Raw genomic sequence first — 15,804 nt, forward strand, 5'->3', positions numbered from 1 at the left:
AATTGGTCAAAACAGCTAAAAACAACAGTGGACTATGGGTTCGGATTTCCAATTCCATTGAAGAGTCAAGAATCCAAAGGATCGCCCTTGTAAACCACCAAAAGTTCCTCTGCATCATCTCTAAACCTTGATATAAATTTCTCTAGAAACTCCTCTTCCGACAAATCCAATACCTTAAGTAAACTTGGCTCCTTCTTTAACGACCTCTTGCACTTCAGAACCTGTAAAACTCTATACCGAGGGAGGATTCTCTCCCCCATGCTGAACATCAAACATGTAGGCCGCCTAAGTAACACTGACCTTTCCAACTTGACATCTTTCAAGAAGAATTCCATCCCAAACTTCAACTTTGCTTCGGAAGCCCCCATTAAACGGGGAGCCCTCCTCAACATTTCTATACATTCATCCTCCGAAAACCCAAAACTCCTAAACAAATCAATCTTCCTACTAAATGTCTCCCCAGTCATGCAACTAACCGTGTATACAGCATGAACCAACATCCTCGAATCAACAGAAAAACCCATATCTAAAACTCGTGAAACTAGGTCCCTAAGAGCCGGCTCTTGCATGGAAAAAATCCATGGTCGCCTCTTCAAAAGAAATGAGAGCTGGGACCCAACAATGCCGCAGCACTCCAAGAAGGCAATGTTGCATTTCAGCCTCGATTCGGATTTGGAGGTCAACAAATAGCGTCCCTGCAGAACGCGAATCAAATCCTGATTGTTTTCATCATTTACGAGGGTGTTCTTGATTATATCAACGCAGGGTATCAATGTTCTCTCCAAACTGTAAAGCAAAACACGAGAATTGGTTGAAATGAACTTACCCAGATCAGGACCAGTGAGACCCAGGTCCTGAAAAAATTGCAGCTTGGGCTTCAAAGTCTTGTCTACGTCGGAGAACAGGATCTGGGGCCTGTGCTGAATGGAGGACCGAATGTCGGCATCGGAGAAGCCGAGTTGTTTGAGAAATTGAACCACGGATTGTGGGTTTTCTAGGGATTTTCCGGATGGGAAGCGGCTGGAGATCGAAACGGCTTGTGGTGCGGAGAATGTCACGGAGTCGACAAGGAAACTGGAGAGGGAGGGGTTTGAGTTTGGATTGGAGTTGCGAGAGTGAGTAAGAGAGGATAGAGAAGAGAAGAAACAGAGGAAGGTTGAGTTGTTGGGTTTAGGGTAGAGACTTTTTGAAAAAAGAGTATGCATCTTTGTTGGGTTAGCAGGAAGAAAGATCGGTTAGGGTTTAAGTATAGACTACAGAGGGATGAAAGTTTCATCCTCTCAAGTATCGAATGAGTTCAAGTACAATTTCCTAAAAAATGGAGAAAGAGCCCTGAGTATAGAATGAGTTCAAGCACAATTTCCTAAAAAATGGAGAAAGAGCCCTGTTATGGTACACCATTTGGTGTACACCGGTTCAATTTTTTTATATGTGTAAGGGTTCAATTTAATTTTTTTATTTTTTTTATTTTTTAGAAAATGAAAAGATTAGATCAAATATCTACATATATTGGATTGAGCTGACTTTTCATGGATTCATTCGGTTTTTTATTTATTATTGAACGGTTCGGATCATGAGGGGTCAGTACGCGTGGTCAGTTTCCTTAGACTATTCGTAAATTTTGTCTTCATTTATGTGAAAGTGTCAAATGACCTTTCATATGAAAAAAAGTGGGGGTGAGCATCTACCGAATTGGCCTGATTTTATAGTAACCTAATAACTAAACCATTACTTACGGATTATAAATTTAAATAACCAAACCAACCCACAAAATTCATAAAACCAAACCAATCCAAACCATTCAAAGGCGGTTGGGTTTCGGTTTTGAATCACTATTCGCTTAAAATTGATATATCATCACTATAAACTATTTTAAGTACTTAAAATTTCATAGATAACTTAAACTAAAAGCTATATCAAAATTAGTATATTAAAATCATCAAAACTCACTAACATCAACCAACTAAATAAAAATAGAATACATTAGAAAACAAGTTACCGAGAAAAAAGAGCAGAAAATCACTTTACTAAGCCCAAACCGTGTATGTTTAGCGTAATGAAGTTGTAGGAATAGGAAGTTTAGGAAATTAATATTGAAAGTGAAAGAAAAGAATAAGTTGGTGGAATAGAGTATTAGATAAAGAAATTAAGTTTATTAAGTATATCTAATAAATTATATATATATATATATGTATATGTATCACACGGTTCGGATTGGTTTGGAACCAAAACCATTAACGTAAACCTATAAATCAATCCATTTAACACAGTTTCTATTTTTTTTAAACCAAGACCAAACCACATCATTAAAAAACCAAACTATTCGGTTTGGATTGGTTTGGACTGAATTCACGGTTTCATGGTTATTTTGCTCACCCTTAAAAAAAAGTGACCGAAGAGATAAGGATAATTTAATAATTTTACATAAATAAAAAAATAAAAAAAGGGCTAATGAATAAAAGAAAAGTGTAAAAATCATTTCATTATGAGGAAAATTACCGTGGTTTCCGATTCGTTTTGTGACAAAAAAAGGAAATGGGTGCAGTGTATTTAACTGGGAAAGAAAGAAAGAGAAAGGAAATGAAGAATAACAAAATGGAAATCTGGGAGTAGTTGTATATTAATATTTTAGCTTGATTTGGATTTTCTTTAGGGATTTTGAAAATGCAATCTCAAAATCTGCAAAAATAATGAATAAGTAAATTCTCGCAAATAGGGTCGGTCCAAGGGATTTGGATGCCTGAGGCAAAATTATGGGGTGATGTTCTACGTATTTTTAGAATTAAACAACAATGATAGAAATGTTTCTTTATATTACTACTTTAGACTTTATAATGCATGTTAATTAATTTGTCACCAGCGGTCGAAGTGGTTAGCTTGAATTTTACTTGACTTGGTTTCAAAACCTGGCAATTACAATAGCATTATTTTTGGAGAAAAAATATTTCAAAAAAAAAAAAGCTACCTAGAAGACTTAAACTCAAACACTCCACATGGACTAAAATCAACTTACTATTAACTTAGCAAAGACATCTTTGTTATAAAACGAACAAATAATATATATACTAATTCACAAATAATATTGAAGTGCCCCTAAAATTTGGAATTTTTTTAATGCCCGAGGCCCAGGCCCAAGCAACATGCATTAAATAATCCATCAATCTCTCTATCAACAATATGTCATGCAATTCTTCTACAATCTTTCGATAGTAGGCTTCACTGCAGCCGCGGAGCTGCCGCGAGGGGTCGAGCTCTCGACGAACAGATCGCATCTAAGTGAGACGTTGAGCAGCGGCTTTGGCAGCGAAGTTTTGGTTCCAATTAATGTCGGAAATGCCGGTGGCGGAGGAGGATTGGGTGTGGTGGTGGTGGCGGCACAGATCTCTTTGAACAACGCCGTCGCCCCCCTTTTTTCCGTAGTAATAGCAGAGGTTTTAGAGAGAGAGAGAGAGAGTTATAGCGGAGGTTGCATAGCAGTCGTTTGGAATAAAAAGGGCAAAAAAGTCATAATATAACATATTTGAACCTATCTAGATTCGAAAATAATATTTAGGATTGGGATCAAAACGAATCTAAAAAGGAGAACTAGCCTTTAATTTTTTACTTTTTCTAGCCAAACTACAGGAAATGTGTACATCCAAACAAATGAAACCTAAGGGCGTGTTTGATAGCCGAATTGGGACTTGGGATGGGACTCCGAAAGTAAAGTGTAGTTCAAGAAGTGTGTTAGGTTGGATTTTTATCCCATGATTACAAAAACACATGGGTCCTTTAGTTCCCCGCACGTGTACCCCGGACGGAGGGACCATGCTGTGCAGTCCTGTGCTGCGCAGCGTGCTGTGCGGGACGAATCGCCGTCGCTCCGGTCTTGGTTTGATGATTGAAAACGTTCATTTCGAAGAGCTCATCGAGTAGAACAAGTACCAAAAATCAGCTCGATCGGATATCATTAAGTGCCTCATCCAAACATTATTATCTTGAAACGAATGGATCCTAAACACTAGATTAAAATCCACTATTTTTGGGTACACTTAATAATTTCAAGATAATAATGTTCGGATGAGGCACTTAATGATATCCGAATGAGTTGATTTTTGGTACACTTGTTATACTCGACGAGCTCTACAAAATGAACGTTTCCGATCATCAAACTGAGACCGAAGCGGCGACGATTCGTCCCACACAGCACGCTGCGCAGCACGGTCCCTCAGTCTCGTGTACCCCCTACCACTATTTCTTCTCTTTGCTCTAACAACCAAACCTCCCTACAAATTTCCAAGAGCGAGAGAGATGTCATCCCCTTTTTTTTTTCATTTTTACATCTTCTCCTTCATCCTTATTTCTCCATCCTAGACCACCACCAGCAACCATTCCCAATCCCCATTGATCACAACCAAACTAAGCCTTATTCTAGCTCCAAAAACTGCCAGAAATCAGTCCCATAAACAGCTCCAGAACCAGCTGAAAAACAGCCCTGTTTCCCCACCAAAACCAGTCCAAAACAGCCCGAAAAATCAGCCCCAAACCGGGTCTCGTTCAGGCTCCGAAACAGCCCAGTAAACTGTCTCGAAACCTGCAGCCCCGTTCCGCCTCAAAACACCTCAGGTATAGCTCGGTAAACCATCCCCTTTCCAGTCCCGAAATCAGCTCCTTAACAGCCTGAAAATCAGTCTGTGCTGTCACCACCGAACACCGTTTCACTCCGTTTCCTTCCCTTCATCTACCGCTTGTTCTACGGGAAGAGAAGTAGTTAAATTCAATCTCTCAATGTATACCAGTATGTACAACTTTTTGCGTATTGTTGGTTAATGTAGAGTTTGAATATTCGTGGATGTGTTTATCGGAATGAATGGCGTGAACGGTACACGAATTGATTGAGCTTAATTACCATGAAAGAAAAAAGAAAAGAAAGAGAATACAAATCCTTTTTCCATGGCAATATTAATCAACTGTTGGATAGGGAAATACATTTTTCGGGTTAAAGAACGAGATCTAAGTATCCACCCATTGGCTTGTGTACCGATTTGACAAAGCTTATTGATAAAACTATCCTTGTTCTTTTGTCTAAGCCTTGATGTTATATAGTTTCAGTAAGTACTGCACGAAAATGGTTAACGAACCTGCCAATTGAATTTACGAAATGATAGATCTAGTTCTTTATGAAATGGTAGTCTACACGAATGCTCTGATACTTCTCATGTTGCGTCGAGTTTTCTATGTGAGTTTCTCGCGCATTCTCCCACTCATTTTTGTTAAAAAAAATAAATAAATTATTTTTGCATAAAAAATAAACTATAAATTAAAAAAGAAGAAGATAGGGATGGGGGCACGTGACCCCACATGCCCCTTACTCGGTCCACCCCGGAAATAATTAAGCACTAATCCCATTAGTTGGTGAAAAGATAAATACAAAAGATAGATATAAGTAACAAAGATAAGATAGAGAAAGATAATACTCCGTAATGAGTAACAAGTCTAGTTAACAGTCCCCCTCAAGTTGGAGCATGCACATTGAAAAGGTCCAACTTGCTTGCTAAATGTTGAAATCGGACTTTGCCCAAAGCCTTGTTAAGAAAATCAGCACGTTGATGAGTTATAGAAATGTAAGCCGGTAGGATATCCCCGCGCTGTATTTTTTTTCCCCAATCAAATGACAATCGAGCTCGATGTGTTTTGTGCGCTCATGGAACACGGGATTGGCCGCAATGTGTAAGGCCGATTTGTTATCACAGTAGAGCTTCATGGGGCCATTGTGAGGAAAACCAAGATCTTGAAAAAGACAACGCAAACATGTCAATTCACAACAAGCTGTAGCCATAGCTCGGTAGCTGACAATCGAGAAATAGTAGATTGTTTCTTTGTCTTCCAAGAAATAGGACCGGTGCCGAGAAATGTACAATACCCGGTAGTTGAACGACGTGGCATCGGACAACTTGCCCAATTAGAATCACAATACGCTGTAAGCTGCAGATCATAGTTAGTAGCTAAAAAAAATACCTTGGCCAGGAGAACCTTTTAGATAGCGTAGAAGGCATGTAGCAGCATCAAGACAGGCTTGCAAGGTTCAGCCATAAATTGACTACGAATGTTAACAGAATCAAGTACGTTCGGGAGTACTGGAACCCCAAAAACAAATGTAAGTGTGTGTAAAGTATTTGTCCGAGTGATTGTTGTTGTAGAATTTTTTCATATTTCGAGTCTAGAATTTGCTTGACGAGATTGACAACGGACCTGAAGAGATCTCAACTTCATATCAAAGTGAGAGTCGGAGGGCGAGAGGTAATTTATGGAGAGAGATGACTGATTTTCTTACGGCCTTTCGATTGGGAGATTTTGTAAGAGAAGGAAAGAATGAGGAATTTCATACTAATAATAAGAAACGAAACGAAAAGAATATATAGTTTCTAGCCAAATCACTCATTTAGATTGACTAAGTTTTGCTAAGTTTTTTGGGCTTTTTAGACGTTTTGTCTTTATTCAAATTTATTTTGTGTTTGTTAGTTTTGTACTTGACTTTTTGTGAATTATTAATTCGTCTTGGCCAGCTTAGTAGACATATTTTTTTTGTCGGAACGTATACTTATTATATCATAAAATTTTTGTTTTTTAATACACTCATTTGTTCATTGAAATAATTTTAGCCTAATACAATTAAAGTATATCAAGCATTTTATTTTTTCTTTAGGCTACTTTTTATTTATGAAAGAAATCGAGAATTGTGAATGTAAAATAACTAGTTTTTTATTAAATCAAACCAAATTTATTGAGATTATGAGTAATTATACACAAATAATTATCAATAATATTCAAAATCAGGTATATACAAAATAAAAATTTTAAAACTCAGGAGCTCGGGGAGCCCTTGGCCCCCCCCACCCGGCCCCAACATAGCTCCGCCCCTGGTCAAGACAAATCGAAAAAGTAAAAAATTAAGGAGTACTGCTATGGGTACCGACGGTACCCATAGGGAAAATGCACCGACGGCCACCAGACGGCCGTCTCCGGTCACCGGACGGCCGATCCGAGCCGTCCAAAAATTTTAAAAAATAAAACCGAGGGGCCCTACGCGAGAATCAATGGCATCCGAGGTGTGTAGGGTACTTGATCCGAGCATCCATTTTTCGTGTATATTTGTATATACGTGTATATACACGAAAAAGGGGTACTCGGATCAAGTACTCTACACACCTCGGATGTCATTGATTCTCGCGTAGGGCCCCTCGGTTTTATTTTTTAAAATTTTTGGACGGCTCGGATCGGCCGTCCGGTGACCGGAGACGGCCGTCCGGTGGCCGTCGGTGCATTTTCCCTATGGGTACCGTCGGTACCAATAGGATTTCTGAAAATTAAGTATGAGTTTTACCCAAATATTTTCGAAAAAATCCAAAAAATTAGCTTTTGAATTTTTCGAAAATATTTGGGTAAAAGTCATAATTTTTTACTTTTTTGATTCATCTCTTCGAGACGAATTAATAATCCACAAAAGTTAAGTGCAAAACTAACAAACACGATTTTTTTTGAATAAAGGCAAAACATCCAAAACGCTTAGCCGAACCCTCAGAGAATGTTGGTGAAAAATGGAGTTGGGGGAGCTGCTGTCCCTTAAGGCAATGATATCCGATCGAGCAGCCTGCTATCTCAGCCAAGGGAGCCGTGCTCCGGTCTCGCTTCAATGATCGGAAACGTTCACTTCGTAGAGCTCGTCGAGTTGAACAAGTATGGATAAAATCAGCTCGATCGGATATCATTAAGTGCCTAATCGAAACCTTTTTGTCTTACAAAGAATGGATCCGAAACACTGGATCAAATCTACTAGAACCCATTATTGACAAGTTATATGTGTTCCAATCAAACACTGAATGATATCCGATCAAGCTGATTTTTTGCCTACTTGTTCAACTCGACAAGTTTTACGAAGTGAACGTTTTCGATCATCGGAGCAAAACTGGAGCGGAGCCCTCTCGGTCGGGACAGCAAGGGACAGCAGCTCCCCAAGTCCGTGAGAAATAGAGGAAAAAAGTACAAAATGGGCAGTTTAGTCATCGATAAATCAGATGACTGATTTTAGAGAAATTTTTATATATCCCCGGTATAGTAGGTGGGGTGGTGTCCCCCTCCAATTCGTTTTCAATTTTTTGGCCATTTTCCGAATATACTTTGATGATCTGCTCTATTTAATTTTGTAGGGCTCGGCAAAAAATTAATCATGCGAAAAATCATGTTCATTGAATTTTAGTAGATATATGATTGGCACAAGTGAAAAATGCAAAATAAAAAATAAAAAATGGGTTCCGATTCAATGTGTTTTTTGATCCAATTTTTGTTTTTCTTCAAATTTTCATGTGTGTTGATCATGTATCTACTAAAGTCTAGTGAACATGATTTTTGACAAGATTAATGTTCTTGCCAAGCTCTACAAATTGATCAGATCCGATCATCAAAGTTAACTTGAAAAATGACCAAAAAATTGAAAACAAACCGGAGGGGGACACCACCCCCTCCTATACCGGAGATATATGGTTTCTCCTGATTTTATACTTCCAAATGAACTGACGCAGCGGAATTAACAAAGAGATTAGTTGCGTACTAATCAAACGAATGATAGGTACTCGTAGCCACGAGCAGTTCTTGAATCTTCAAGAGAAAAAGACAAAGTCTGAATATTATTGATAATAATCTGCATAAACTCTAGGTTACAAACCCTTAAATAGGCTGAAACCCTAGAAACCCTAAAAATAAACTTGGAAAATAAAAAGCCCCAGAATTTGGGGCTTTTCCTAAAATTGAAAACGGGAAAGAAAAACAAGACTTTCCCAAAAAGAATCAACTTAAAAGGAATTACGGTCTAAGAGTTATTAACGAAACAAATCTTTCCTAAAACAGCAAAATAACGCAATTGAATGCCTAAACGAAGGAATTAGGCCGAAAAGCACCATCGATCATCAACTTAGGGTTTACGAGTATTGACCGGAGCGCGAAAATAAGTCAGCCCACCAAGTTTGGGCCTATTCCGAGCTCGTCCGAATTTAACCAATTTGGGTAATTTGAAATTAAACACCGTTTGGACTTTCGAGGCTTGGCTCGATCCAGCTGATCATGGAATTGGGCCTCCACGTGTTCTACATCAGTCCCCTCTTCTTCGAAAGAACTCGACCTCGAGTTCAAGTCTGGATACAGCGGCTCCTCAGCATGATACTCAGATAAATCAGCAACATTAAAAACCTTTGAAATCTTCATGGAATCAGGAAGATCAATCACATAAGCATTGTCACCAATCTTCTTCAAAACTTCATACGGACCATACTTTCTGGGCTTTAGCTTGTTATAAGTTCCCACTGGAAACCGCTCCTTGCGCAAAAACACCATCACAAAATCCCCTTCCTTGAACAATTTCTCACGCCTGTGTTTGTCTGCAGCCCTCTTGTATTTCGCATTAGTCTCAGTTAGCTTCTGTTTTACTTGCTCATGCACCTCTTGAGCCTGCTTAGCCATTGCCTCAGCTGCAACGCTAACCCCAGGTCCTCGAGAAAACTGAACCAAGTCCACCACATGCTTTGGAGGGGTCACATACACCAAAGAAAAAGGTGATTTTCCTGTGGCACTGTGAACTGCGCTATTGAAAGCAAACTCAGCCTGCGATAGAGCATAATCTCACTGTTTCGGCTTGTCCCCACAAATACTGCGAATCAAATTTCCCAAACTCCGATTAGTCACCTCAGTTTGGCCATCAGTTTGTGGATGTGCAGTAGAGCTCCTTTTCAGCGATGTACCGAACATCTTCCACAAAGTTACCCAAAAATGGCTAAGAAACTTCACATCACGATCAGAAGTAAGGGACTGTGGCACCCCATGCAAACGCACCACCTCACGGAAAAACAAACGTGCCACATGAGAAGCATCAGATGTTTTTCGGCAAGCAATAAAGTGCACCATCTTCGAAAACCTGTCCACCACCACAAACACAGAATCTACTCCTCGTTGAGTACGAGGTAGACCCAGCACGAAATCCATCGACAAGTCCTCCCAAATGCTATTAGGAACAGGCAAAGGCGTGTAAAGACCAGTGTTTTGGGACTGACCTTTAGACACTTGACAAGTGTAGCACTTCCTTACAAAATTCCCAGCATCTCGCTTCAACTGAGGCCAATAATATCGTTCCTCCAAACTGGCCACAGTTTTATCCCTCCCTAAGTGACCACTTAATCCTCCACCATGTAAGTCTCGGATTAAGCTTTCCCTTAAGGAAGACTTTGGAATACACAAGCGATTGCCTCGAAACAAATACCCATCAGTAATATGGAAATCACTCATAGGCCGATTTTGCATACATACATCCCAAATATCTTTAAAGTCATCATCCTCTGGGTACAGCTCCTTCAGAAATTCAAAGCCCACAATCTCATGTGCTAAGGTCACCAATAGATCGGCTCGACGACTCAAAGCATCAGCCACACGATTTGTTACCTCAGACTTATGTCGAATAGTAAAAGGAAATTTCTGCAAAAACGTCGCCCAACGCACGCGCATACTATCCAGCTTCTTCTGACTATTGATAAATTTCAGCGCCTGATGATCAGTATACAAAACAAACTCCCTTTGAATCAGATAATGTTCCCAATGTTTGAGAGCGCGCACCACAGCATAGAATTCCTGATCATATGTACTCCACTTCTGCCTTGCTTCACTTAACTTCTCACTAAAGAAAGCCATCGGCCTTTTTTCTTGGGACAGTACAGCCCAATACCAATCCCACTAGCATTGCACTCAACTTCGAAAATCTTTTCAAAGCTAGGTAGTGCCAAAACCGGCGTAGTGCATAGCTTCTCCTTAATCACTGTAAAGTTCTTCTCTGCTTCATCTCCCCATAAGAACTTGCCTTTCTTCAAACACTCAGTGATCGGTGCCACAATAGAACTGAAATTCCGAATAAAACGCCGATAGAAAGTGGCCAACCCATGGAAGCTTCGAACCTCAGTAACAGATTTCGGCGTTGGCCAGTCACGAATGGCTCGAACCTTATCTTCATCCACATGAATCCCATCAGAACTAACCACATAACCCAAGAACAATAAGTTGTTAGTCAAGAAACTGCACTTCTTAAGTTGAATGTACAACTTATTTTCTTGCAGCACCATCAACACTTGGCGCACGTGCTCCACGTGCTCCTCCTCGGACTTACTATAGATCAGTATGTCGTCGAAATAAACGACAACAAACTTTCCAGTAAAAGGGCGCAAAATCTGATTCATAATTCGCATAAAAGTGCTTGGCGCATTAGAAAGGCCGAATGGCATAACCAGCCACTCGTAAAGGCCATCCTTAGTTTTGAACACTGTCTTCCACTCATCGCCCGGTTGGATACGAATCTGATGGTACCCACTTCGTAGATCGATTTTTGAAAACCACTTCGACCCATACAACATATCCAGCATATCATCCAAACGCGGAATAGGAAACCTGTACTTGATGGTAATCTTGTTAATAGCTCGACTATCAACACACATACGCCAACTACCATCCTTCTTTGGTGTTAACAAAGCCGGCACACCACAAGGACTCAGACTCTCTCGGATATGCCCTTTCTGGAATAGCTCTTCTACCTTTTCTCTCAGGATCTCATTCTCTTTAGGACTCATACGATAATGTGGTAAGTTGGGCAAACTTGCCCCAGGCACCAAATCAATCTGATGCTGAATATCCCTCATGGGAGGGAGTTCATTAGGCACATCATCAGTAACCAGCTCCTCAAACTCTTCCAGTAACGGTTGTATCTGTTTAGGCACTGAAATCACTGCCTCATTCACTCCGTGCACAACCAACGATTTTACCACCATTGCATAAACCTGTTCAGACTCTTTCAAACCTGCAACAAACTCAGCTTCGGAACTAGCAATGGTTAAAAACGAGGACCCCTCTACTTTAGAAGGCTTGACAGACACCTTATGATTGGTGGGTACCATAACAACCTTATGGGACTCCCAATTAAAACAGTAAGTGTTGTCACGACCCTTATAAACAACGTCTACATCAAACTGCCAGGGTCTATCTAACAGCACATGACTAGCATCCATCTCAATAACATCACAAGTAACTTCAGCTCTATAAAATTTCCCAATTGAAAGAGGAAGTTTACAGATTTGAGTTACCTTCACCGTGGGGCCCTTTTTGATCCACCCAATGCTGTAAGGCGCGGGATGGGGTTCCGTCGACAACTTCAAATACTCCACTAGTCTCCTTGCCACAAAATTCTCGCAACTCCCACTATCCACAATTAAATCACAAACTTTCTGGTTGACTGAACAACGCGATCGAAATATGCTATGACGTTGGCTAGAACCCTCCGATTTTGGCGCAAACAGCACCCGTTGAACCACACAATTGACCCGTTCCCCATCTTCCTCGGCATAATCCACATCATCAAGATCATTCTCAGAATCTTCTTCAATATGCCCATCTTCCTCTACCAGGCCCACCTTCCTATCTGGGCATGCGTTAGACAAGTGACCGGGTTTGTTACACCGAAAGCACTTGTCACCCCTCGGTTTGGCATAAGGGTTCGGATCCTTGGCCACGTTTCTGTTGTTAGAGCTACCCGCCTGGTTAGGTCCTCCAAACTTCGTTCCACCACCAGCAACACCCTTTGATTGAAACGTTGGAACCACTGGAACCGCATGCTACTTTTCCTTCCCCCTTTCAGAAGAGGGAACAAACGACTCCCCTGGACCTCGGCGGAATCCCGAAGTGGTCGGTTTACGCTCAAACTGCTCAGCCTTCAAAGCTAGGTTATAGGCTTCCTCAACATCCCACACAACCTGCATCCCAATTTTCTCTTGAATTGAAGGCTTCAATCCATTTATATATCTAGCTACGCGCTGACCTTCGGTCTCATTCAGATTATTACGATCTGAAAGTCGACTAAATTCAGTCATGTAGTCAAACACAGATTTAGATCCCTGCGAACAGTTTTGATATGACCGGAATAGATGTTGATCATAATCAGGCGGCAAGAATCTTTCCATCATCAGTTGCTTCATCCGGCGCCATGTCCTCACAGGCTCTTTTCCCTGCCTGTACCGTTTCGTTTGTAACTGATCCCACCAAACTGCAGCGCCGCTCTTCAACTTGTAGGCGACCAACTTCACCTGTTTGGTCTCAGAAACCTCCATCATATTAAGGAATCTCTCAACCTCAGAAAGCCAGTCAAGAAAATCCTCAATATGCAGATTACCGTTGAACGTGGGAAGATCCACCTTCACTTTGTAATCATCAAACCACTGTTGTTGCCGTGCTGGACGGCGTCCTCCTTGTACCTCTTCTTCATCTTCAGGTTCAGAATCTTCGGTATCAGCACGATGACGAAGGTTCCTTGCAACCCGTCGATCACCGGGTGGGCCTCGGGCAAATCCTTCAGCGCGCTCCCGATCCTGGTTACGAGGTTGACGATGGGCAAACCCCACCGCGCGTTCCTCCTCAACCCTTTCTGGCCTTCGGCGATTTTGTAGAGTCAACTCCTGCAGCAACTCACGGATCTGAGCGAATTGAGTGTGAGTATCCTGACGGATCTCGGTTAATTGTGCCTGTTGATCCTCCACCATCCTCCTTAGGTCAGTAAGCCCACGACCAACGTCAATGGGTGTGTCTTCTTCTGTGTTTGGTGCCATCGAACCAGGCAAAACCTGGCTCTGATACCACTTGACGCAGCGGAATTAACAAAGAGATTAGTTGCGTACTAATCAAACGAATGATAGGTACTCGTAGCCACGAGCAGTTCTTGAATCTTCAAGAGAAAAAGACAAAGTCTGAATATTATTGATAATAATCTGCATAAACTCTAGGTTACAAACCCTTAAATAGGCTGAAACCCTAGAAACCCTAAAAATAAACTTGGAAAATAAAAAGCCCCAGAATTTGGGGCTTTTCCTAAAATTGAAAACGGGAAAGAAAAACAAGACTTTCCCAAAAAGAATCAACTTAAAAGGAATTACGGTCTAAGAGTTATTAACGAAACAAATCTTTCCTAAAACAGCAAAATAACGCAATTGAATGCCTAAACGAAGGAATTAGGCCGAAAAGCACCATCGATCATCAACTTAGGGTTTACGAGTATTGACCGGAGCGCGAAAATAAGTCAGCCCACCAAGTTTGGGCCTATTCCGAGCTCGTCCGAATTTAACCAATTTGGGTAATCTGAAATTAAACACCGTTTGGACTTTCGAGGCTTGGCTCGGTCCAGCTGATCATGGAATTGGGCCTCCACGTGTTCATGAACAATTCGATTTGCTGTTTTATGATTGGATATATAGAAATTGGATTGGAGCTGCGTTCAAATATACTTCCTCTGTCCCATTTTCATTGTCCATTATTCTTTTTGTTTCTTTTGTGTTTATTGCCTATATCTTTAGATCGATAATGTTTTTCATAATTTTGACAACTTTGTATTTTAGAAAAAATTGAAATCTATCAAATAAGATCCACATTGCATATTTTTGGAGATTTACATTGAAAGATATAAGCAATTGAAAACTGACACAAATATAAAAAACGAACGACCAAAATGAGATGGATTTTTTCAGTAGGACCGTTCTTCCTCATTCTCAGTTCTCGTTGTATGTTTTTGTTCTTAACCTTTGCTCTCGTGAATCTTAGGATTTAGGAGTACTGATTTTTTTTTTTTTAACAACTGAACAATGGAGAAGACAATTTGAGAATCACCTAAAATAATTTTTGACATTCTCATTTTTATTTGAAGAGATGCTAAATTACCCTCGACACTCTCATGAAAAAACTTCCCTTGAAATGTCTAACCAACGACTTACCCCCCAAAAAACAAAAAATTTCTAACCAACGATAATATGGTCGAAAAGCCTTAGAATCTATTTTTAGATTTTACCCCTACAACAGCTCTGATGCAAACTTTATTAGTAATAATTTATTTTGGTTACTCAATATTTATAGCCTTGCATTTTTGTTCGAAGAAAATGTTATATACACCCTTGCCAACCACACCTCCAACCCTACCTACAAGGCTACAATTACGGCTGTAAACGAACCGAGTAGCTCGTGAGCTCAAGCTTGGTTCGTGTTCGACAAAAGCTCGGCTTGTTAAGGGCGGCTGAGCTTGATTAAAGAGACCTATTTAGTAAATGATTAAGCTTAGCTTGTGAAGGGCTCCGCTCATTAAAGCTCGAGCCGAGTTTGAACTTGAGTTTTTGGCAGCCGAGCTCGACAAAGCTCGGCTCTGTTCGACTCGTTTAAACCCCTACCCACAACCCTCTCACATATATACGAGACCAACATATACAATTGTGTGGCCCATAGTACATGATGGGGTCACACATGAGCAATGGTAGGTACAGTGGCGGACCTAGGAATTTGACATAGCGGGGGCATGAATTTTTTTTGTTACGCCGTAATATGTGAGTTACAGTTAAACACATTCACACCAAAATAATTTTAGCATTCATGATATGTAATAATTTAAAAGTATATATGCATTTTAATAACAAGCTACTTCGGCAAATTTGTGCACCTCAACTATATGTGTTAAAACAAAATTATCACATGTTCATCATCTATTTTCCTATTATTAACTCTACAAATACAAGTTTCGGGGACCAAAACTGTAAAAATACAATGTGTAGGTTCATATTGAGTACTACACAAATGATTAAAGACGTTGGAAAGTGAGGAAAATCTTGGTTGTGAAAGAGTTTTAGTGGATTTTGAAAAAAAAAAAAAGGCACTACGCGCTACGCACCAAACTTAAAAAACAAAATTTGCGCACTACGCACCAAAAAAGGCTAG

The 15,804-nt window shown here is 40.3% G+C and overlaps 1 protein-coding gene across 1 annotated transcript; it reads right to left on the bottom strand.

The window, feature by feature from the left end:
* Nucleotides 1-65: 65 nt before the first annotated feature.
* Nucleotides 66-1,205, bottom strand: LOC131303123 (uncharacterized). Its single transcript, XM_058329916.1, has one exon. It carries the CDS (start codon nt 1,203-1,205, stop codon nt 66-68), a length of 1,140 nt encoding a protein of 379 aa, XP_058185899.1.
* Nucleotides 1,206-15,804: the final 14,599 nt, after the last annotated feature.

Source organism: Rhododendron vialii, chromosome 10a (assembly GCF_030253575.1).
Source record: "Rhododendron vialii isolate Sample 1 chromosome 10a, ASM3025357v1".
Taxonomy (NCBI): Eukaryota; Viridiplantae; Streptophyta; class Magnoliopsida; order Ericales; family Ericaceae; genus Rhododendron; species Rhododendron vialii.

What these genes read in the sequence shown, in the direction of transcription:
- LOC131303123 (XM_058329916.1), bottom strand. Translation starts at nt 1,205, where the DNA reads ATGCATACTCTTTTTTCAAAAAGTCTCTACCCTAAACCCAACAACTCA.